General features: G+C 46.3%; 1 protein-coding gene across 1 annotated transcript; it reads right to left on the bottom strand.

Annotated features, from left to right (window-relative positions):
• Positions 1–419: 419 nt before the first annotated feature.
• On the bottom strand, positions 420–24,788 carry SUGP2 (SURP and G-patch domain containing 2). The gene is given in 18 exon segments (XM_033136580.1): positions 420–3,669; positions 3,871–3,991; positions 5,127–5,269; positions 7,401–7,462; positions 7,587–7,861; positions 7,863–7,979; positions 9,049–9,160; positions 10,543–10,974; positions 11,364–11,492; positions 12,934–13,197; positions 13,200–13,521; positions 13,523–13,612; positions 13,614–13,816; positions 13,819–14,100; positions 14,103–14,240; positions 14,243–14,395; positions 22,626–22,747; positions 24,707–24,788. Coding segments are annotated over 16 exon segments (2,958 nt in total). The 5' UTR covers positions 22,741–22,747; positions 24,707–24,788; the 3' UTR covers positions 420–3,669.
• Positions 24,789–24,883: the final 95 nt, after the last annotated feature.

Below are 24,883 nucleotides of genomic sequence, written 5' to 3'. Positions count from 1 at the left end.
ATCTGAAGGCAGCCTGTTTAGGGAAGTTTTTAATGACTGATGTTTTAATGTATTTTTAATCTTTTGTTGGAAGCCGCCCAGAGTGGCTGGGGAAACCAAGCCAGATGGGGGGTATAAGTAATAAAGTAGTATTAGTATATATTATTATATTATTTATTATTATTATTATTATTAATTCCTGACTCCTGTCCTTGCTCATGGCTAGAGTTTCTGTGTGTTTCTTCCTGTTCATCACCCTCCTGTCTCCCAGCACTCAGTATTTCCCAGCTCTCCTCCTCCTCTGGGGTGTGTCCTGTTTCCCACCACCATGAACCTGGGTCCAAACTGTACTCTCCTGCCATTTCCCTGGAAGCCACACTTCCTCATCTAGCCAGTCCCTGACACCTACGACAGCTAGAAGTAACAGTCAGGACCTGAAATGAGGCTAATAATCAGGTTCATGTTTATTGAAGGCTTTTTTGTTAAAAAATAAAATAAAGCAAAAGGATTACATGCCGTTAAACATTTAAAAAAGAAATGATGAATCAGCTAACAAACTTCTCTTTCCACTATGGGTCAATACTGTTCAGGTGACACAGTAAAGGGAGAAGGGGTGGGGAATCCTTATCAAGAGCCACTGAAAAAACACCATCCCCAAACGGAGGGTTGGGGGAGAGACACAGGATAAAGAATACACATGCCCTAGTGACTGCAGCAGGAAAGTGTTCATGGATGCTTGTGGTCTTCGTGAAAGAGCCTGGAAACTAGAATGGGGGGGGGGAACCCAGTGAATCAAACTGGCTACCAAGTGGCCAATTTTGCTCTACATTTGAAAATATTTTTGCAGACCCATTAAAGATGTTCCCCGGAAGTTGCCCAGTGAAAAGCAGACTGTTAGAAGATGTCACACACAGGAAAGGAGCGAATCTTGGTTTTAAAATAACCCCAAAAGATCCTTGGGCGAAAGCAACAATGGGAATTTAAATAACACCAGTGTTGCTCAGTTCAATGCTGTCCTAAAACAAATATTAGCATAAAAGAAGACTGGCTGTAATCATGGTTATCTTGAAGGGTTGGAGAAGATTAAAATCCTCTTTGGCCCCATCCCAAGAAAAACAGTGTTCCATCTTTAAATAAAAAAATCAAAGTTTGCTATGTACTCCTGCAGCTTTGTAGAGTCCAGAATCAGCAGGACCACTCCACCAAAATTGGGTTTAAACACACAGCTATTTATTCCCCCAGCCTGGATATGAACATTCCTAAGTTGACCCCAAGAATTGGGTTCAAGCCACAAAGGCAACAGAATCAGCTGGAAGAGAGCAACCCACCACTCCCACAAAATGCAAGAGAAAACGAAAAAAGGTTCTAGCAACTCGAAAGACACAAGAGTTGGCTGTAAATATGGGGTGGGGTGAAAAACAAAACTGTGGCTGAACACAGAAGCTTCACATCAAAGAAAATGGGCTATCCAAACAGCTACAACCCATTTAGGGCCAGGGGAATCAGCAATCTGACTCACAGAAGGCCAAAAGGCCAGGTTGGGGTGAGAGCCATTTAAAAAATAAAATAAAAAATGCAACGCTCAATTATGAAAGAGAAACCAAAACTCCCCTAGAAATTAAGTAAGAGGGTGGTTTTAACAGGACGGTGGCCAGACCCTTGTGGCAGCTTCAGCTTGACAGAACTGGATCCTGCAGGCCGAAGGAAGGGGGTCTCGTAGGGTTCTTCAACATCTTGCTATCAGCAAACTTCCTGGCTCAAACGGCAAGAGTCCCACCGATTCCCATGAACGACTCTTGCATTTCTCAGAAAGGCAGAGAAAGAAGTTCCCCATCGCATGCGCCTGATGACAGCATGAAGCTCAAGCTGACTTCAACACCACACTCTTTGATTCGGAGTTTCGTGGGGCAGAAAAGCTTGTTCTGAGCGGGAAGGAATGCACCAAACCAGAGTGGAGGGTGGTTTCCCACTGAAAAGTCCACTTTGGCTATGAAGGGGGAAGGAGGTGCAAATGATCCTGCACATCACAAGACCCCCACCACAAATGGGTGACTGTTAGAAACCAAGGTCCACAATGGACAGAATGTTTCAGAGTTAACAACTAGTTTGTGTCCGGTCACCAAGATGAAGTAGCCTTTTGCGGAAAAGCCGGGAGAGGCTGGGTTGCAAATCGTTATTGGAGAACTCCAGAGGGAAAATGGATTAAAGAGAGTATGTGGACACTCATCATTCAGAAAGCACTGTCAAATTCAAATCGGGTGCTGTCGAGATGGTCGGTTTGTAAGTAGAGTTCATGCACATTCTAGAGGGGTCCTATTCAGCAATGGAGTGAATCCCAAATTTCAGACAACCTTGTACCCCCCACAAAAAAAGCTATCCAGAGACCTTCCTGCAAGAAAACAGCACTAAGGTTCCTTGCAAAGGAAAAGGTAACCAAGACTGTTAAAGAAGACTGAAATGCAGGCCAAGCAAAATCCTGCATGCCTGGCATTGGCACTGATCGTTGATAACACAGACCTCAGAAACAAAAGTGATATTGTATCTGCCCTACATGGTATCAGTTTCTACATACTGTTTGTATTTTATTTAAAGCAAACAAAGCGATGGTTCAATAAATCGAACAAGTAGTTAAAAAGAAAATACATCAAATTGTGTAAAGGTGGAATTTCTGAATCTTGCGGAAGGCAGGACGATCACATAGTCCACATAGAGGACAGTCCATTTTTTTGTCCTGTCTGGAATGGATACAGGCACCCCCCCACACACCTATGCAGGGGTTATGCTCTGGGGCCCCCACATGCAGAAGTGAAATTGTGTAAAGTGGGGGGCATGCTGCTTTAATAGGGAGGGCACACAGGGAAGAGACAGACTCACATGCGTCGATGGGGCTGCTGCCTTCTCTCGCTTGGGGCTGCTGCCCTGAGCCTTCCGTCTCTTCCCTCCCGGGTAGCAGTCCTGAGAGACTTCCAGGCCACAGTTGTTCACTTCCTTTGATTTCCTCCTCCCCTCCCCTTACTGCTTTCACCCACGGCGCCCCGATCAGCTCAGCTACTCACACTCTCCCCCTGCCACTCCTTTTCTCCTCTGAGCACTGACCCTGCCTTGTTGGGAGATGGATTTGTGCCTCACCCACTGGTTCAGGGCCGCACAGCTAGTGGGGCACTGAGTTGCCCATCCTCTAGGGTGCCCTCAAGAGGTGCTTTCGGACCCAGCAGTGCAGTGCCCAAACGTTGATCCCATGTGCTCCAGTCCCCTCCCTCTGCCCGCTCACACCTTGGGTTTGTTGCTGCAGCCAGGACCAGGCTGGTGTGTGTGTGTGTGGACATGTGCCCCACAGCACTCGGAGTGGGGATCTGAGCCGCAGGTAGGAGCAGCCAATTGATTTATTATTTCCCGGGACTGCATGCACACGTGGTTGTACGCAAGTTGGCCTTGCGTCAGTGGGGGGGGGGAGCCTGACGTCCTAGGTTCTCGTTAAGAGATTTGATCAAAAAGTAGACCCAGCCGTTCCTGCATCCAAAGAATGGCAATGTTTGTTTTGATTTGTTTAGATTACTGATTCTTAAGAGCAATTTGCTCTTCTAATTGCTCCAAATTTAAAAGGGGTGGGGGTTCTCAGAAGATGGCCTGTTCTCTCTCCAGACCTCTCTCCAGCACAATGATCTTCGCTTCTTTGGTTCAAAGCTCATTCTGGTCATTCAAAATGGAAACAAACAGGAAAAAAACGGTTAAAAACAAATCCAGATAAGCTTTGTGCACACACAGTAAATATCTCCCTGGTCAAAGAAGAAGAAAAAACTTGAAAACAGAAGAAGAGAGAAACACTTATTTAAATCTTGCAATTAATTCAAAGGGGGGGGGGATAAAGCTGACTTGCTGCATACGACCTACCTATTTATTACAGGCTTTTTTCAGATAGTACATCTGGATCATCTGGCGGAAGGTGGCAAAGGTGTCCTCCTTGTTCTCATCCCCCACCACACCCAAGCCCTCCCCCGCTGAGGTGGAGCCCCTAAAAGGGAGGCAAAAGCAAAGAGAGAGTTAGCACGCACATGCCCAGGCACCGGCTTCCTTGACAAAAGCGCAGGGCCAACTTGGCCATTGTGTTTCCAAAGAGGCGACTGAGCTCTGGGTCACTCTGAATTGGACCGGACATGGGTTAGAGCTCAACTTCGAGCCTACCAAGTGGCGATGGTGATGGCGAACAGAACCTTCACCACTGCCTCTATTGCATCTGCAGAAAACAGCAGCAGGAGACTCTTTCAGGTGGTTTGCAATCTATCGGAACAACCTTCATCACTGGGGCCTCGTAGGGACCCCGAGATCTCCTGCAATGCTTTTGCAAAGTTTTTTGCAGATAAAGTCACTGAGATTCGGAAGGAGGTAGACTCCACCGTGGGAGCAGGGCCGGGGTGGGAGAGTACCGGAGCCCTGTCTAGTCATGTTATAGGGATAAATTTCAATCTGTTACCTCTGAGGATGTGGACAGGCGGCTTGGACGAGTGAAACCAACCACCTGTCTTCTTGATCATTGCCCATCCTGGCTAATAAAACCAAGCCAGGAAAGGCTGGGCGATGGGCTCTGGGTGATGAATACTTCCCTCTGTGAGGGAGCCCTTCCCAGGCCCACTGAAAGAGGCAGTCATGAAACTGCTTATTTAAAAAAATCTTAAAGCTTCAATATTAAAGGCATAAACGTAGATTATTCCAACCAGAAAGAAAAGTGGGAGGCCCAGCCTCATGCTTTCTGTGGCAAGTAACCTGTGTTCTTCTGGTATATACTGCAAAGATCACAGAGTATCAATTTGACACACACCGTGATGCTGTCAACACCTAACAGAAATAGGGAGCATTCCTTAGCACCATGAAAAATAAGCAAGGTCGCTGCACCAGAACTCCCAGAAATCACTTAGAAGGTACCTTCAAGTTTCTTTTTGGGAGGGCTAAAGTCTTTGGTTTTTTTGTTTTCTGTTTCTAAACGACAGCTCAGAGCTGAGGGTGCCTGCCCAGGGGCACCATTGGAAGCCTTTGTGGGCGGAATGGTGCCCGCTGGCGCTCAGTTGGCGACCTCTGCAGCAGGGAATAACTGTGGTGAGATATCAAACCATTCCAGAACGGAGTGTGCCACTCGCTCACGCGCTACGTACACTTTGACGGGGTCCTTGATGCCCTTTCCATGGGCACCAAGCCCAAGACCTTCCTTCCAGCCCATTTTCTGCAGCATCTGGAAGCCAATGTTCTTCTGGTTCAGCCGCTTGTGGGAAAACTCCAAATCCTTTGATTTCTGCCACTGAGAACAAAACTGATCATCATCATCATTATCATAAACACCTGGCTCGGCTATTGCATTAAGGCAACAGAATGCTGTGGCAGGATTGTTGTTGTTCATATTTATTATTATTATATTATTATTATTACGCCCTATACCAGCAGGTCTCATGATGGTTTGCAAACAAGAATGCCATAATGCCCCCCTCAGCAACACATTTTAAAAGGGCATCAGATGTTAATCAACCCAAGCCCTGAGTAAAGGGAACATTTTTGCCTAGTGCCTAAAGGTATATAATGAAGGCGCCAGCTGAACCTCCCTGGGGAGAGCATTCTCACAGATGGGGAGCCACTGCAGAAAAGGCCTGTTCTTGTGCTGCCACCCTCTGGATAAGGCACACAAAGAAGGGCTTCAGATGAGAATCTCAGGAAACAGAGGTTCATATGGAGAGGCGGTCCTTGAGGTATTGTGGTCCTGAGCTGTTTAAGGCTTTATAGATCAAAACCAGCACTTTGAATTGGGCCCAGAAAACTAATTGGCAGCCAGTGCAGTTGGACCAGGATCGGTGTAATATGCTCAAAACGTCTTGCTCCGGTGAGCAACGTGGCCACTGAATTCAGGTGCAACACACTCTGGCTAGACCAACGCTTCCCAAAGGGGCAAAAGGATTACAGTGGTACCTCGGGTTACAGACGCTTCAGGTTACATACTCCGCTAACCCAAAAATAACACTTCGGGTTAAGAACTTTGCTTCAGGATGAGAACAGAAATCTTGCGGTGGCAGCACAGCGGCAGTGGAAGGCCCCATTAGCTAAAGTGGTGCCTCAGGTTAAGAACAGTTTCAGGTTAAGAACGGACCTCCGGAACGAATTAAGTTCTTAACCCGAGGCACCACTGTACCTTGAGGGGGTGCCAAGAGAAAATAGAACAGCGGGGGGAGGGGTTGCTGGAGGCGAAAATGGCCACCAGGCTTTGAGAAGCTGGTATCAGTGGATCAAATCCATCCATTTGTTCAACCAATTATTCAACAGCTAGAGCCATTCATGGGCTGCAGGAGCCAGGCTACAGCAGCTGCTGCACTGCTTACTTCAAGACTGGATTACTGCAATGCGCTGCATGTGGGGCTTCCCTTGCACTCAACCAAAAGGTGCAGTTTGCACAGGATGCTGCAGCATGATTGCTGACAGGAGTAAGGCCTTGTCAGAATGTGACGCCCCTGCTGAGATCTGTACTGGTTGCCGTTTTGCCACTGGGGCAAGTCCAAGGTGTCGCTATTAGTATAGAATACCCCAACCAGCTTGGGACCAGCTGACCTACGAGATCGCCTTGCCTCACATGTGCCCACCCGACAGGTGCTGCCTAATAGGTCCTCCACATTTTAAAGAAATTGATCTTTTAGTGTGGCAGCACCTAAAATCTGGAACTCCCTGCCTATTGATGCAGGCAGGCACTTTGACGCCTGCTAAAAACATTCTGATTTAGACAAGCCTGTCCATATGCTGAGGTGGATGCGAGTTTTAATTTGTTTCAGTCTATTGCAGTGTTTCCCAAACTTGGGTCTCCAGCTGTTGTTGGACTACAACTCCCATCATCCCTAGCTAGCAGGACCCACGGTCAGAGATGATGGGAACTGTAGTCTAAAAACAGTTGGAGACCCAAGTTTGGGAAGCCCTGGTCTATTGTTTTAACATTTTGTATGTTTTAAATTATGCTGCAAGATTTTTTTAGTGATAATTTTGCCTTTTCATCGGCTTAAAAAAAAAAACCCCACAAAAAACAACACCACAACGCTTTGAGGTTTCATCTGTAGTCAAGCTGTGGGTAAATTTGATGAAGAAAAATAAATAAATGCACTTTGAATAAACGGGCAATTAATTGATCTTTTTAAAATTTTATTGTCTTCTTCAGAGATTTGTGCGAGCCACTCCTCTGAACAATGCTTTTTATAGGGTTGGGGTCATTGGGGATCAGTTCAGGGAACCGCTGGGCTGAGGTTATTTCCAGTACCTAACTGGTGAACAGAACCTCACACATTTTATGGAGGTTTCAAGCTGGCTTTGAAAGCTGCACTGGGAGGCCTCCGCCTGGAAAGCACAGTTCATTCAATCTCTTAAAGAATAAATGCATGTATTATTATTGTGCGCCTTCTCACCTTATTTTTGTGGGACTGATAGCCGCAGGGTCGGTCATACGCAATCCGGACGGGGTCGTGGACTGTAATGCAAAAAAAGCAAACCCAGAGGTCAAAGGTCAATCCAGACACAAACAAAATTTGACAAAGAAATACCTGCCTGGCTTAAAGAGCGCAACGCCCCCACCACCGCCCAGCTGCACTCACCTTTCGGTTCATCGATGAGACAGACCCTTTTGGAGGCTGGGATCAGGCCCACCTTCAAGGACCTGCTGCTGGCCCTCTTGCGCCCAAAGGCACTGCCCCGCAGAGGACCCTGGGCAGATGCTTCTGAGGTAGTGCCCTCAGGCTGCCCTTCTCCAGCTGTACTTGAGGCTCCCACGTTGGCAGAGCCTGCTTGAGCTTCCTCTTCTTCCATTCCAGACTGGGGAGCTTCTCTTCTTCTTCTTCCTCTTCCTCCTCCCTCCTCCTCATTGTTCTCTGGGTGCAGGGCTCTCACTGGAAGGCCCTGGGAAGGCACTGAAGTTGATGGAGGGGCACAGCTCGTGGACTTTCATCCGGTAAAACCTGAAGGCCGAGCTCTCACGGTCATGCAGGAACCTGAGAGAGAGCACAGGACGACTTTATTGCACTGTTGCTCTGTGACATTTCTGCGTTGCCTCCCCATGAGGACCCTGAGGTGGCCCATACAAGTATCTGGGAACAAGCTGCAGCTCTGAGCTTCACACGTAGAAGGAACTAGGCTTGTTTAATTTCTAAAAATATTTAGATACCACTGTATCAAAGAAATATATCACAGCGGTTTGCAACAAAACTATGACGCATCTGCTGCACTGACTGAGACCGTGCCTGCCTGTGCACTGTCTCGCCAGAATGGGGTAACTGTGCCCCTAAAGGACCAGGTGTGCAGCCTGAGGGTCATTTTGTATCCACAGCTGTTCATGGAGGTGCAAGTCAATTCTATATCCAGGGCAGCTGTCTACCAGGGCATATCATCTGGTATGCCAGTGGAGACCCTACCTGCCTGTGCATTGTCTCGCCAAAGTGGTCCATGCTCAGGTTATCTCCCGCTTGGACTACTGCCATGCGCTATGTGGGGCTACCTTTGAAGGTGACTTGGAAACAACAACTAATCCAGAATGTGGCAGCTAGACTGGTGACTGGGACCATAAACTCCAGTTCTAAAGGATCTACACTGCCTCCCAATACGTTTCCAAGCACAATTCAAAGGCCTGGTGCTGACCTTTAAAACCCTAAGCAGCCTCAGCCCTGTATACCTGAAGCAGCATCTCCCCATCATTCAGGCCAGCCACTCAGGTACAGGCTCTGAGGGCCTTCTGCTGGTTCCCTCCCTACGAGAAGTGAGGTTACAGGGAACCAGGCAGAGGGCCTTCTCGGTGGTGGCGCCTGCCCTGTGGAATGCCCTCCTATCAGATGTCAAGGAAATAAACAACTATCTAATTTTTAGAAGACATCTGAAGGAAGCTCTGTCTAGAGAAGTTTGTTATGTTTGATGTTATATTACGCTAATAATATAATAATATAATAATAAGCCACCACTTTACAGATGTTGAGTGTTGTTACTGCAACGCCTGGCTCGTGCAATAACGCTCAAGGTGCTCCATGAGCATGCCACATGATTTTGCTGGGGAGGGAGAGGGGAGCTCACCATAGATCCAGGTTATCTGTGCTGTTGTCAATGCTGAACTGCTCGATCTCGGGTCCTACTTCCGCCACAAGCTTGGCCAGCCTCTCTGCTGTCACCATCGTTTTGGGATCCACTGGAAAGCAGGGGGTGGGAAAAGATAACAAAATTATTCCTGCTCCATTTTAAACAGGGCGTATATTGCTGAAACACTGGCGGGATACAGCCACAAACACAGGGATACAGGACAATAGCTAGGGATGATGGGAGTTGTAGTCCAAAACAACTGGAGACTAGAGTTGGACGATATCTGGTTTTCAACACTGTGATATAACAGCAGCCAAAGACCGCAATATGTAGATATATCACGGTGTCTGGAATGTATCTCGGCTGCAGAAAATAATAAAAAATTAGCACGTGCACTGCTAACTAGGCTCAGTGGCACGAAGTGCCTTCCATCAGGTTCAGGTGGTGGCCCAGCTATGCCCTTAACTTCATCTATGCTCTAGTAACCTCCAGGTTAGATTACTGCAGCACATTATATGTGGGCTGATTCTAAACAGTTCGGAAACATCAGCTGGTGCAGAATTTTACAGCCAGGCTGCTCACCAGGGCAAGGTGGTTTGAGCATACTGCATTGATCCTGGCCTGCCAACAAGTTTCTGTGCTGTTTTTTGACCTCTAAACCTTAAATGGCTCAAGGACTGCCTCTCCCCATATGAACTGACACAGATCCTGCCCTCATCCTCCGAGAGGTCCGGATGGTGGCAATACGAGAACAGGCCTTTTCTGCAACATGGTCTGACTCGTGATAAGACAGCTTCCTATATTCCTGTGTAATAATGTTAAGAAGAGCCCGCCAGAGAGGTCAACCTCCTAAGTGTCCCCATAAGCTACCCACATCAAAGATCCCAGAGAGAATTATGGGAGCAAAGGCCAGCTAAGCAATCCTTTGGATTCAAAAGCCCCTGGGCACAAAATGCCCACTCCCAATGAAGGAGCAGAGGAATAAAACACCATTGGCTCAAGGCAGCTGTTCATTGGGCCAAAGGATTTGACTCAGTGGAAGGCAGCTCAGCAGCTCAAGGGTCACAGCTAAAAAGGAGGGGAAAGAACTTCTCTGTCCAGGACCCTGCAGAGGCATTGGCAGGCAATGCAAAGCAAGAGCAGGCTAAGGCTAGACAATATGTGGTTTTCAACATTGCAATACAGGTGATACTCAAAAACTTAGAATATCATGGAAAAGTTCATTTATTTCAGGAATTCCACTTAAAAGGTGAAACTAACATATGAGATAGACTCATGACAGGCAAAGCGAGAAATGTCAAGCCTTTATTTGTCATAATTGTGATGAATGTGGCGCATAATTGTGAATGTGGATTTCATATTGTGGCTGGGGAATCTCAGCCAGATGGGCAGGGTACAAATAATAAATTATTATTATTATTCATTGATATATCGCCCAGACCTAGACCAGGCCACATCCCGCCTGCCTTGTCCCCCCTGAAATTCACCTACCGTCAGAGAACTGGCATGCTAGCCCAATCAAGCTTCCAGCACCCAAACCTTCCCTGGGCGCACCTTCTGGGTCGGTGGCTGAGTCGCAGACTCCCGCCTTTTCCAAGGAGGTCTCTGCTGGGTGGGCTTTGGGCTCTCCAGCAGGTGCTGCTGCTTGAGCATTGTCCCGTGGACAGGAGCGTCTGGTCCCCACGGTAGCCCGCTTCAGCCTCTGGGCTCTCACCACCCGCCGCTGAAGTATCCTGGGCCTCCTCTTCCAGAAGAGCCGCTTCTTGATGTGGAGGACCTTGCGGGCGCGCAGCAAGGCCCGCACGACAGCCAAATCCTGCAGCTCAGGGGTCTTCTCCTGCTTGGGCTTCTCCTTGGCTGCCGACTTCAACCAATACATCTCGGACAGCTTGAGCTTGTAATATTTGTGCTCCAGGCTGTCCTCTTCTTCAGAAACCTGATTCGATCAGGGGGAAAGGAGCAGCTAATCAAAATAGCAGAATTATCACTAGAAACAATTTACAACAATAACATAAAATGTACAAAAAGTTAAAAAGAATAGACCAAAACCAGTTAAAACTCACATCAACTTCTAAAACATCTGGGTAGGCTTTTCTGAACAAGAATGTTTTCAGCAGGCACCGAAAATGATCAGTGAAGGCACCTGCCTGCTATCAACAGGCAGGGAGTTCCAAAGTGCAGGCACTGCTTTGTGGAACGATTTGAGTTATACAAAAGGAGCGGGTATTAAAAAGGTAAGTTAGGCTGGCCCACAAAGCCCTGTTCCTGGCAGGCTCTGAGTGTCAAGGGAGCAGAAAAAAACACAAAACTACCAGAAGATATTTACCAGTACTCTGGGTTGTCCAACTGAGCTCTCTCTTCCATTTTCAGAGTGCCAGAAATGATGCCATCCACCATCTTCTCGATCGTCTCGGTGACCTTCCGGTCAGCACGTTGTGGAACTAAGAGGACAAGAAACAGGGGTGGGGGTGGGGATAAAAAGAAAACCTCCCTCATGGAAACTTCACAATCACAAAATTACAGTAGGGCCGCAACTCATGTGTGACTTACTTATGCATTTGCAGCTTTGCATTGGAGGAGGCGGGGATAATAAATAAATGGAGAGCTGGGGAGGGTGGTGGGCAGTTGGGAGAGGCCGTCTGAAATCTCATGAGACCTTTCCAGAGCCCAGCAAAGCAGAAGCCATAAAAAACTATTTCCGCACCAGGTTTTCCTGCTGCAGAAAAAACTTTCAAGCTTACTGGGCTCCAGGAAGGTCACATGAGACCTCTAAGAGACTGGTGGGGGAGGGGGGCTGTGAGATGTCAGATAGCCCTGAAAGCCTCCAACAGCCTTCCAGATGCTGGTTCTCTGCTGCAGTGTTGAGGAGTCCATGGGGCAAATGAGGAAATTATTCCCAAGCACAGGCTGAACGTGAAAGTAAAGTAGACAGATGTGGGGTCAGTTCCCAGGGTCTCACTGACTGTGTGTGATTTTGCCTTTGCACATGAACCTCTGGTAAGTAACTCCGCATAGGTTGCAGCCCTCCCATATTACAGATCCTGCCAATAAGACAACCCTCATTTTTGCAGCTGCCTGAGGAAAAGGACTTTAAAAAAAAACAAACCACAATCATTAAAATTATTGGCAATTTTGGGTGTGGGTTTTTCCTTTGGGTATATTTAATTTTGGGGAGTGGGAAGGCAGGGCAGACCAAGCCCCCCTCATGCGACAAGCCCCAGACCCAAACTATAACCCTGACAATTCAAAATGTTGGTGCTGACCTTTAAAGCCCTAAACGACCTTGACCCAGTATACTTGAAGGATTCTCTGCACCCCCATCATTCAGCCCAGACAATGATGTCCAGCAATGATGTCAAGCTCAGCCTTCAGGCGCTTTCCCTCCCTGCGAGAAGGGAAGTTACAGGAAAACAGGCAGAGGGCCTTCTCAGTGGTGGCACCCATCCTGTGGTACGCCCTCCAATCAGATTCAAGGAAATAAAGAACTATCTGACTTTTAGAAGACACCTGAAGGCAGCCTTGTACAGGGAAGTTTTTAATGGTTGATGTTTTATTGTTTTTTAGTATTTTGTTGGGAGCTGCCCAGAGTGGCTGGAGTAACCCAGTCCATGGAAAGCATATGAATCGTAACATCATCACCAACACCATCATTATTAACCCTAAGAAATAAAATTAATGCTCACAGGGGCCCAAACAACAGAAGCAAGGTGGGAGCAGCGGACAAAGACTCACAAACTGAACAACGTGAACACTAGAAAGTCTATAGAGTGGAATATACTTCCCCCAAAGAAAAAGGACCCAACCATAACTGACAACAGGCAGAGGTCAGTTTTAAAGTAGCACCCCCTTACTCCTTAATCTTCGGCCTGGGTTCCGGAACGCCCTGTGGGCTCGGGGTCTCCGCACTTGGCCTCTTCAGCTGCATCTGGTACCCGCTTTTCTCCAGCCAGCCCTGCAGGTGTTCAATGTACTCCCTCCCAAACAAGGCCGAGGTGTCAAAATTGGGGAACAAGATGGGCAGAGGGGCTACCTCCTTCAGGCCCAATGGCCTCCAGGATCTTCTCCTGCCGAAGGAGGAGGCCAGGGCGAAGGTCTGGCCGAGGAGCACCAGGGACTTCCGGCAGAGGGAGGCAGTGGTCTCAAAGCGGCCGCCATCTGCCCCGGGTCGCTGAAGCTGCTGGCTTTCAAGCCCAGCTCATAGGCATTGCAGGCCATCAGGAGTGGGACGGTGCTCTTCAGGAGGCAGGCCTGGAGGTGCATCATGTACCGGTCAAAAGGTTTGATGAGCTGGAAGAAGCCATTCTTGGTTGCCACCAGCTTCTTTTCCAGGAGCAGGTTCAAGAACTGGCCGTCCACTTTGGGTGTCTGCAGCGCCGGGTGTTGCAGAGTCCGCACAATGGAATAGCAGAAGTCCTGGTGCTCCATCTTCAGCGAGCACTTGAAGGAGGCCAGCATCTTGGCACACGTCTCCGCTCTCCAGCTTGAAGAGGACGCGGTACATTTCCATGTACTCCAGATCCTTCTTAATCTTGTGGAAGCCAGCCCAGTTGATGATCTCCACCACCAAAGGTGGTGAAAACATCCAGCGGTCCGCTAAGGGCCAGCTGCGGCTCTTTCCTCATGGTTTCCGGTTTGTCATACTGCAGGGTGCCCCTCAGGGACAGGGATGGCCGCTGGCCAAGCTGCAGGTGCTGAGCGGGGAAGGCCCCCCTCTTGGAGGGATCAGCGGGCTCCCCCAGCAGGTCGTGTGAGGACAAAGCCTGGACCATTTCTTCATGGGGAGGACCGCATCTGTCTTGCTTTTGACCAGGCCCTTTGGTGCCAGGATGTGCTTCGCCGTCAGGTCACTCCCCGCATATAAAGAGGGGGCAAACTCTCTCTCAGCCTGCAGGCCATACTCCAGGTTGTAATCCTGACTCCTCACAGTCCCAAACTCCTCTTCCAATAGCCCTGGAGAATGGAAGCCACTCAACAGCTCTGCTGAACTGTAGTCAGCATCATGGAGCCTGGAGGTCTCTCGGGAGGAGACACGGCCATAGTCCCTTTCCGAGAGGCCAGGCGACCGTAACTCCGCTCCCTGGTTGATGGACCGGCGAGCTCCCTTTCCGCGGAAGACAAACGTCCATAGTCCGGGTCACGGGAAAGGGCCTGGACATAATCTTGGTTCCGTGAGCGTGTGTGTGTAGTAAATCCTCCTCCTCTGACTGATAGGGAGGCACCGAATAGTCTTCATTGGAGGCTTCTCGGGCTTCTCCCCTCCAGTCACTGTGCAGGTACTTTCTCTCCTCATGGAAATCCCCATCCTCATCCTCGTACTGAGTTCGCTGGGCTGGGTGCGAATGAACTGCAGGGGGAAGAAAAAAAGAAAGCTATTTCTTATGGCATAAAACCAAGGACACCAGGATAAATCAACAGGTGCTTCTTCAACTAACTAGTGCAACCTGATGGCACCTGTGTAAAAACTAAGTAAAACAAAATTGGTGCAAATACTCTTTGTAATAGAATGGCATGTCTTTATTATATACATTGTTAAAGGATTAAAATATAAATCTTCTGGATAACTTTGATAAACAGTTTATTGCCTTCTACACAAATATAGTTTGATATAAAAACTGGGGAGGTTTTGTGTGCACGGCAAATGCTCCACTACTGAATCACAGCCGTTCTCAAGCAAGCAGGATTTCCAACAGGAGCCAAAACCCAGAGGTAGAAAACCTGTGTTGTGCACATTCTTAATCTCAAAGTTGTGGGTTCGAACCCCATTTTGGGTAAAAGATTCGTGAATTGCAAGGTGTTGGAATAGACGACCCTTGTGGTCCCTTCAACTCTACAATTCTATGATTCTATGAATGCAAGAGGGTATTATTTGCAAATTTACAGAAAACTGAAAGTCTAAAGGTCACCAAAGGGATCTGGAAAGGTATCAGTTGAAGGATGGAACTGGAGGGAGGAGGAGAAAAAAAGGAACAGCAGGAGAACTTGCTTCCTTAATCCAATAATAATAATATAATATAATAATAATGGAAGACCTTTAGATCACTGGCCTTAACTGATGGGTTGGGACCCACGAGCACAGCGGTTCCATCTTTTTGGGGCCACCACTCCCTTGGTTCTATAACTCATCCCCAGCACCCCCTAACCTACCCTCTAAAAAGCATTTGAAAAGCAGTTTGTATTACCCACTAAAGAAAATAAAAATGCCATAAAACTCAAAACAGTTAACACTTAATTGCACATTTTATAAATAATAATAATAATAATAATAATAATAATAATAATTTATTTCTACCCCAGCCACCCTGGGCGGCCTTCAACAGAACATTAGAAACAAAATAAACTCCAAACATTAAAAGCTTCCCTAAACAGGGCTGCCTTCAGATCCAATTAATTAGTTTAATTAATTCAAGAACTTTAATGAACTTTTCAAAATCTGATAGTCACCCCTCAAGTACTCCTGCCTCTTAGTGCACCCTCTAAGTTATCCCCCTGCCCCCCAGGGGACACTAACGCCCCCTTTGGGGGTCACTGCACTTGTAGGTGACAGCCTGGCCCAAGGTGGGTTGCAACAGGAGCACTGCCACCATATAAACCCATGAAAGATTAAGAAATGCATGTTTGGGTTAAAAGTGAATCCTAGGGTCTGGAAAAGTTGAAGAATACTGCTCTAGGTGATGTTGGTTGGGCCCCATAAAATACCAGCCTCAGGCATCCTGGCCGACGGACAGGGGTGATGGGGATGTGCACTCCAACAGCATTTGGAAGGGCCCAGACTCAGCATTCCTGAACTGGAGAAGTTTTCAACTTCACATCCACATCAGCCTGGATAGCTCAGTTAGAGCATGGTGCTGATAACGCCAAGGTTGCAGGGTCAATCCCCATATGGACGCTGCATATTCCTTTATTATTAAATTAGTATACCGCTCTGTACCGCAGGTCTCAGGAGAGTTCACAAGATAAAATCACAATATAAAAACACAAAACACCATAAAAATAAAAACAAGAACCACCCAATAACCCCACACCAACACCTTTAAAAGGGCTTGGGATGGCAATCAGCCAAAGTCCCTGGTTGAATAGGAACATTTTTTGCCTGGTGCCTAAGATGCTACCTGGGAGAGCATTCCACAAACAGGGAGCCACTGCAGAACAGCCTGGTTCTTGTGTTGCCCGCCCTCCAGACCTCTTGTAGAGGAGGCACATGAAGAAGGGCAACAGAATATAAGGTAATCTCAATATCAGGGTCAGCTCATATGGAAAGAGGCTGTCTTGAGGCATTGCAGGGGGTTGGACTAGATGATCCCCAGGTCCCTCCCAACTCTACAATTCTATGATCATTGGATTGTTAATGAGGTTAGCAGCACACTCCACTTGGGGGCTGGCCACTAACCACAAAACCCTTTAATGCCAGGACAAGGGAACCTTTTCTGGCTCAATGGACGTATCCCATTTTGGGCAGACTTCTGCACAAGGGTCGAGGCTGAAGGGTTGTGGCAAAGAAGGTGAATCCAACCTTTTGACAGTACGCTAGTTGCTGCAGTGTCCCCAAAGCCTTAGAAATAATTGAACTTTTTGGACCGTGTAGCCGGCTTAAATTAAATAGGTGAAGACCAAAGTACTGACCAAAAACTTGAATCCTGTGCAGACACAGAAATTACAGGATCGTACTGGCCTTAATTTCGTTAAAAAACGTAAAATATCTAGGTGGTTAATTTAACTGCAAAAAAATCTAAACCTGTTCAAGGACAATTATGAAAAAGTGTGGGCCGAGATAAAAAGAGACTTAGAGACATGGACAAGATTGAAACTCTCATTGATGGGCAGAATAGCTGCCGTTAAAATGAACGATTACCAAGGATGTTGTTTTATTCCAAGTGATTCCAATTTTAGATAAACTAGACTGTTTAAGATATGGCAAAAGGACTTGACGAAGTTTATCTGGCAGGGGAAGAAGCCAAGAATTAAAATTTAGATATTAATGGACTCTAAGGAGAGAGGAGGCTTCGCCCTGCCAGATTTAAGGATTTATTTTGAAGCGGCGGCCTTTTGCTGGCTGAAGGACTGGTTTAAACTAGACAATACTGACGTGCTAGACTTGGAAGGTTATGATAACGTGTTTGGGTGGCATGCGTATCTTTGTATGATAAGGTAAAGGCCCACAAAGCCTTTAAGAACCATATAGTTAGAAAAGCCCTTTATCAGGTTTGGATGAGAAACAAAGACTTATTAGAGAAAAAGACTCCTAGATGGATTTCACCTGTAGAGGCCAAGGCGTATAAAAGACCTAATATGTCTGCAAGATGGCCAAGATATGTGGATATACTGCAGCAAGAAGGTGAGAATTTTAAGTTGAAAAGTTATGATCAAATGAAAGAAGAAGTCACCGACTGGCTGCAGTATCATCAAATCTATGAGACTTTTAGATTAGACAAAAAATTGGTTTTCAAATAGAAAAATCAAAGCTGGAAACAGAGTTAATTGAACCGAACTCTAAAAACCTCTCCAGGATGTACAATTTGTTGCTAGAGTGGCATACAAAAGACGAATTGGTTAAATCTGCAATGATAGACTGGGCAAAAGATGTTGGACATAATATCATGATGGATGACTGGGAGAAGTTGTGGAAGGAAGGTATTAAATTTACTGCTTGTAATGTATTAAGAGAAAATATATGAAAATGATATACAGATGGTATTTGACACCAGTGAAGTTAGCCAAAATATATCATGTTACAAGTAATATGTGTTGGAATGCAAAACTGCGGAAGGTACCTTTTATCATATGTGGTGGACATGCCCAAAGGTTAAGGCTTTCTGGGAGAAGATTTATAATGAACTTAAGAAGGTAATGAAAATTACTTTTAGTAAGAAACCAGAGGCCTGCCTTTTGAGCATGACCAATCATGAGATACCCAGTCAGGACAGAGTGTTTTTTATGTATGCCACAACAGCTGCTAGAATTTTACTTGCAGAAACTGGAAAGGTGAAGAGATCCCGACAGTGGAAGAATGGCAGATGAAGTTAATTGGACTTTATGGAACTCGCTGAACTGACCGCGAGACTCCGAGACCAGAGGGAGGAGAAGGTGCACAGGATTGGAAGAAATTTAAGGATTATTTAAAAAATCGTGAAAGCTAGATATTGAAGCAGAACTGGTTGTTTAATTGGCTTTAGCTAGTTGATGTTAGACGAAATAGTATACAAGAAGTAATGTTATGAATGGTTTAAAATATTTAGAAATGTCTAAGGATATGTTGTTTAAGTAATGAATTATATATGATTAGTTAGTATCTTAGAGATTATTAAGAATAGTGGTGAATGTTAAGAAAATAGTTACAAAGTTACCAAAGTATATTAATATTGAACGCAGTTGAGGGAACGGGGGAAGTCCCTTAAAGAAGATAGAAACTAGAATTAAACAATGATTATGTTCCAGTCTAGGTATGTATAAGTTTTCTTTTGTTGTTTTTTACGTTGTTGTAACGTGTCACTTTCTTGAGTTCCATGATCACTGCAGATGGTGACAGCAGTCACGAAATTAGAAGACGCCTGCTTCTTGGGAGAAAAGCAATGACAAACCTAGACAGCATCTTAAAAAGCAAAGACATCACCTTGCCGACAAAGGTCCGTATAGTTAAAGCTATGGTTTTCCCAGTAGTAATGTACGGAAGTGAGAGCTGGACCATAAAGAAGGCTGATCGCCGTAGAATTGATGCTTTTGAATTATGGTGCTGGAGGAGACTCTTGAGAGTCCCATGGACTGCAAGAAGATCAAACCTATCCATTCTCAAGGAAATCGGCCCTGAGTGCTCACTAGAAGGACAGATCCTGAAGTTGAGGCTCCAGTACTTTGGCCACCTCATGAGAAGAGAAGACTCCCTGGAAAAGACCCTGATGTTGGGAAAGATGGAGGGCACAAGGAGAAGGGGGCGACAGAGGATGAGATGGTTGGACAGTGTTCTCGAAGCTACTAACATGAGTTTGGCCAAATTGCGAGAGGCAGTGAAGGATAGGCGTGCCTGGCGTGCTCTGGTCCATGGGGTCACGAAGAGTCGGACACGACTGAACGACAACAAATGTGTTTGATGTGTTTTCTTTTCTTTATTATTTGTTAATTGTTTTGTTTTATTTGCTTGTTATGTTTGTTGTTTAATGCAGAAAATAAAAATTTTATTAAAAAGAAAAAGAAAATAAGGGATCAGCACCCTCACCTGTCCTGGGGACAGTCTACGGTTCTCAGGGACAGTCCACGCCGCAGTAATCCCCCCCCCCCAGGCTACAAATAATTTGTGCCAGGAAAGAGCTCTCAGGAAAGAGAAATCAGGGCAGAGAAAAGAAACTACTTATTCACGCAGCACACAGTTAACCTCTGCCACAGGGAGCAGCAATGGCCACCAACTTGGATGGCTTTAGAAAAGGATTAGGCAAATTCATGCAGGAGGAGAGGACACTGCAACCAGGTCCCATTTGTAAAAGAATAAAAACAAAACGATAATAACCTCAATGAACAATTGTGTGCCATCCCAAAGCTTGCCTCCTGCATTTACCAAAAAAAGTTTAATTTCCTCCCCAATCCGTTTTAGAAATTAAGAAAAGTTAAGAGAGCAGCATCTCTTAGAGGTGACATAGGTGTTCCAGAGAGGAATTCAATTGCCCACTCAGCCACGAAAATCCCAGAAGGCTGTTGGCCAGTCACTATCTCTCAGCCTGTTGTTGTTGTTGTTCAGTCGTGTCCGACTCTTCGTGACCCCATGGACCAGAGCACGCCAGGCACGCCTATCCTTCACTGCCTCCCGCAGTTTGGCCAAACTCATGTTAGCAGCTTCGAGAACACTGTCCAACCATCTCATCCTCTGTCGCCCCCTTCTCCTTGTGCCCTCCATCTTTCCCAACATCAGGGTCTTTTCCAGGGAGTCTTCTCTTCTCATGAGGTGGCCAAAGTACTGGAGCCTCAACTTCAGGATCTGTCCTTCTAGTGAGCACTCAGGGCCGATTTCCTTGAGAATGGATAGGTTTGATCTTCTTGCAGTCCATGGGACTCTCAAGAGTCTCCTCCAGCACCATAATTCAAAAGCATCAATTCTTCGGCAATCAGCCCCATTTTTTTTATTAAAGATTTTCTTGCTTTACAAAGTGTGTGTAATGTCTCTTGTATTTTTCCATAAAACATTTTTACAAATCAATTTTAGTTGTTGAGACATTAGGGAGAGAGGGGGGGAGGAAGTGGGTGGGATGGGGAGATGATGTTTCTATTTTCCTTAATATATGTAGGATTTGGTATCAGCGTCGCTTGTGTTGGTTCTCTGTTGTTTGCTTGTGTTTCTTTGGCGGTGAGAGGTCACGATTGGCGTAGGGTTTGATTGTTCATTTGTGGTTGGCTGTGATGATCTTCGGTTTCCTGTGTGAGTGGGGTGGGTGGGTGTTTGGATCAGGTTAGCCATATTGATTTGTATGCTGTAGGTAGATTTTTGTCATTGTCTTGTTGGGCTGTGTGTGCAATGAAGGGGGACCATACAGGGGTGAAGGTGTCTTCTTCTGTTTGTCCCCGTGCTAGTTTTAGGTTGCTGGTTAATTTTCTAGTAGGGCTGTTTCCCATACTACTTGGTACCATTGGTCCATGTTGACTCCTGACAGGTCTTCCAGTGTCTGGTTATGATGTTTCTGGTTGCTGAGAGTAGATGGATTATGAGTTCCTTGTGTTGTAAGTGGGCATTATTGTCTTGGAAGATGTTTAGTAGAGCCAGTTCTGGGGTGGGTTCTAGCACTTGTTTGGTTATTTTGCATATTTCTTGTATGGTCGTTGTCCAGACTGTTTGGATTTTGGGGCACTCCCACCACATATGGAAGTATGTGCCCGTAGAGGTGCATCCTCTCCAGCATCTTGGTGAGGTTCCTGGGCGTATTTGTGCTAATTTTCTTGGTGTTAGATACCACCTGTAGGTTAGTTTTAGGGTGAGTTCCCTTCTCACCCTAAAACTAACCTACAGGTGGTATAGTGGTTAAGAGTGGTAGACTCGTAATCTGGGGCCAGTGTGGTGTAGTGGTTAAGAGTAGTAGACTCGTAATCTGGGGAACCGGGTTCGCGTCTCCGCTCCTCCACATGCAGCTGCTGGGTGACCTTGGGCTAGTCACACTTCTCTGGAGTCTCTCAGCCCCACTCACCTCACAGAGTGTTTGTTGTGGGGGAGGAAGGGAAAGGAGAATGTTAGCCGCTTTGAGACTCCTTTGGGTAGTGAAAAGCGGGATATCAAATCCAAACTCTTCTTCTTCTTCTTCTTCTTCTTCTTTTTGTTGATATGGATTTGAAGGGGGGTTTGGACCACATTCTGGTCCATTGGGTGGGGTTGATTTTGTATCTTATGTCATCTTCCCATTGTCTTTTGATTGTGTCTAGGGGGTTTGTGGGGTTCTTTAGTAGTATTTTGTATATTGCGGATACTATTCCTTTGCCGTGTCCCTTTGTCATTAGGATGAGGTTTTCAAAGGTTGTCAGGGGTCTAGTTGCTGTTGATTTTACTGCTGGGTTGTTTAAGAGGGCATGTAATTGGTGTTGTGCTAACCAGGGTATTTGGGTGTCTTCTAAAGCCTTCTTGATGGTCCAGCTCTCACTTCCGTACATTACTACTGGGAAAACCATAGCTTTAACTATACGGACCTTTGTCGGCAAGGTGATGTCTTTGCTTTTTAAGATGCTGTCTAGGTTTGTCATTGCTTTTCTCCCAAGAAGCAGGTGTCTTCTAATTTCGTGACTGCTGTCACCATCTGCAGTGATCATGGAACCCAAGAAAGTGAAATTTCTCACTGCCTCCATCTCTCAGCCTACCATACCTCAAAATAGTGTTGTATGGGGGCGCATGAGAACCATGCTTTTGAACTCCTGAACAACAACAAAATATGGCTCTGAGGTTTCAAAAGCAACTTAAAAAAACCCAAACCAAAAGCTTGTTTGTTACAACAAATGAGGAGGAGCAGGAGTAAGACTGGGCAGGGAGGAAAGGCAGAGAGAGTATGAAAAGTTTTGAGAGAGCAGAGCGAGAGAGAGATCGATGGTGGAGGAAATGTTTAAGAGAGGAGAGACGAAAAAAGAAACTTTTGTAAAAAAAATCGGCACTGATCGAGGGAGGACCTCCAGGGTCTTTCCAGCGCTCCCCCCCCCCGCACACCCTTGCTTTCTTTGAAAGGCGTTCGGAATGATTGGAAAGTAATCACCGTGTCAGTTTCACCTTTTCTTATGCAAAGTGAGTGTCGCAGGGAAGGCTCCTGGGGGAAGGAGGGGGGGAGTAAGCGAAAAGTGTGGAGAGGTGGGATCGTTCGAGGCACAAATCGGAGAGAGACTGGAGGGAGAGGAGCTTAAAATCCCTTAAAATCGGGAATTTTAAGGGATTTCAGCAAACCGGGAGAGCAGCGGGAAACAGCTTGGAATAACGGGGTTTCCCACGAAAAAACGGGAGACTTGACAGCTCAGGTCATAACGCTCACCTAAAAGAACTTGAGTCTCTGAGGCCAGAAGCAGGAATGGGGTCAAAGGCTGACGAGCAGCAGCAACAAATAGCTCAGGGGCATTTGGACCAACCATACCTCTAAGCTGGTGGAGGGCCTCATCGATGGGGTCACTCCTGTCCAGACGATGCCGTTTCGCCTTGACTTGCATGAGGGCATCAAAAGACTCCTGCGTCATCCGCCGAGCAGCCATCTGGGCTCTGTAATGAGAAAGGAAGAAGAGCTAGGGAGGAGGAGGAACAGTTGGTATCCATATCACCTAGTGATCCTTTAGCATGATTCTTAAATCAGGGAGACTCAGCACAGATAAAATAAAGCGAGTAAGTCCCTTCTACTACATGCCCTGAATCTTCCAACATTCAGCTTCACTGGATGCCCAAGTGTTCTACTGTTAGGAGAAAAGGAGAAAAACCTTTTCTCTATGCACAGCAGAGGGGGAGAGCCATGGTCCTCGCATTCTTGTTTCTGGGCTTCCCAGTGGCATCTAGGTGGCCGGCATGAGGACAAGGGTGGTGGATGCAGCAGAGCTTTTCTTATGCTCTACCTGCTCTCAAACGCATCAGGTGACTTACGCCACTTGTCTTCAACTGCTGGGTAGCGACCCACTACCAGACCAATGCCTAATCTATGGTGGGTCACAAGCAGCAGCATTGCCTAATGATATTAATAGTAATATTTTTTATTATTTATACCCCACCCACCTGTGTTATATGTAATTTTTTATTTTATTTTAACAAGTGGGTCCCCAAATGCATGTTGAAGACTAACCAACTTACACCTCTGTTACCAGATGCAATATTCAAAGCTGCATTACTCCTGTTTCCAACTTTCTTCCAATGAAAGGAAACAGTAACTTTCAGCTCACTGAGACTACAGAGTAGTAGGCTGGAGTTTTCATTTTTAAGTTTCAGCGAAGTTGAGGTTCTACTGCAAGTCTGTTTGTGGATTTTACTTAGAAATCAGGCATTCAACGAAGCTGTTCAGGAACAATGCATAGTTTTTCCTTCCCATGAGAACCACAGCAGCCTTCCTGGCATGAGACCCTCTGCTGCGGTACCCCTCAAGTTCCTCTCCTAGTTTCTCAGGGGTGGGGCTCACCATTAGGAGTTTTCATTTTTAAGTTTCACGAGACTGGCCAAACATGTTAAGAAAGGAGCCTCTGGGGTGGGGTCAAAGGAGTAGCCTACTCTTCTCTTTTCCTTGTTTCTCTTGAAAAGCATCCACCCAGCCATGCTGAGAGGTAGAACTGGGTATCATCAGCATACTGGTGAACACCCAGCCCCAACCCCCTGATGAACTCTCCCAGCCATTTCATGTAGGTGTTAAATAGTATGGGGGAGAGGATGGAGCCCTGAGTGGTCCAAACACTCATCTCCCACCACTACTTTCTGGACACTGCCCAGGAGGAAGGAGCAGAACACCTGCAAGGATCGAGAGGACAGGTTTTGCTCATCCTAGCTGCTTGTTTGCACCCTTTGCCGGGGGGGGGGGGTTAACCAGTTGAAACTGATCCCATAAAACTTGACTAGACAGAGAGCCGGCACTCCCATGATTTTATCTGCAAAATAGCTGCAAAGGGGGATGTTGAGGTCCAGCTGCCGCCTCTCAGCCTAGCCTACTTCACAGGGTTGTTGTGGGGATTGAGGGAAAGGGGAGTGCCACATACGCCACCTTGAGCTCCTTGGAGGGGGGAGGGGGGCTATCGATACCGTAATATGTATATATTTAAATTCCTTTATTGCACAAATAACATAAAGTTACAAACAATACAAACATTTACACATTACTGTACAAATAATCCAAGAAATTACTAACATAGAAAAGAGGGGGAAAGAAAAGAAAAAGAAATAAAAAATGAGTTTGTTTAAAATAAAAAGAACCTTCTGACTATACCTGTTGTAGTATTTTGCGATTTAATTTTACAACAAGACTCATTCGCTATCTGCCAGGAGACTTGTGTTACCGTAATAATTTAAAATATCCCCAAATAATGGGGAGAGAGTCCTTTGCACAGCACTAAAACCAGTTAATAGTGGTAGTAGCAGGAAAGGTTATCCAAGTTAGCCAGCGTACAACCAAGAAGTCCCTCTTTTTAAGGCACCTAAAAGGGAAGGAACCTCGGGAGCGGAGGGTTCTTTTGACAGAGGTTGCCAACTTACCAGGATCTCCCTTTGCACCGTTGAAAGGAGGCAGGCACAGGCATCAGTTCGCAGGCTGTTTCCAGTGCTTTTAACTGCTGGGCTGTGGAAAAAAATAAAAGCCGCGTTTACTGTTTGCCTGGGAAAGGGGCAGCAAATTGGCTTCTAAAAGGCAGAAGAGGAGGGTGCCTGAAAGTC

This window comes from Lacerta agilis, chromosome 18, assembly GCF_009819535.1.
Source record: "Lacerta agilis isolate rLacAgi1 chromosome 18, rLacAgi1.pri, whole genome shotgun sequence".
In the NCBI taxonomy this organism is placed as follows: Eukaryota; Metazoa; Chordata; class Lepidosauria; order Squamata; family Lacertidae; genus Lacerta; species Lacerta agilis.
The sequence above is the reverse complement of the archived record's forward strand: the minus strand, read 5'-3'. Positions and strand labels throughout refer to the sequence as shown.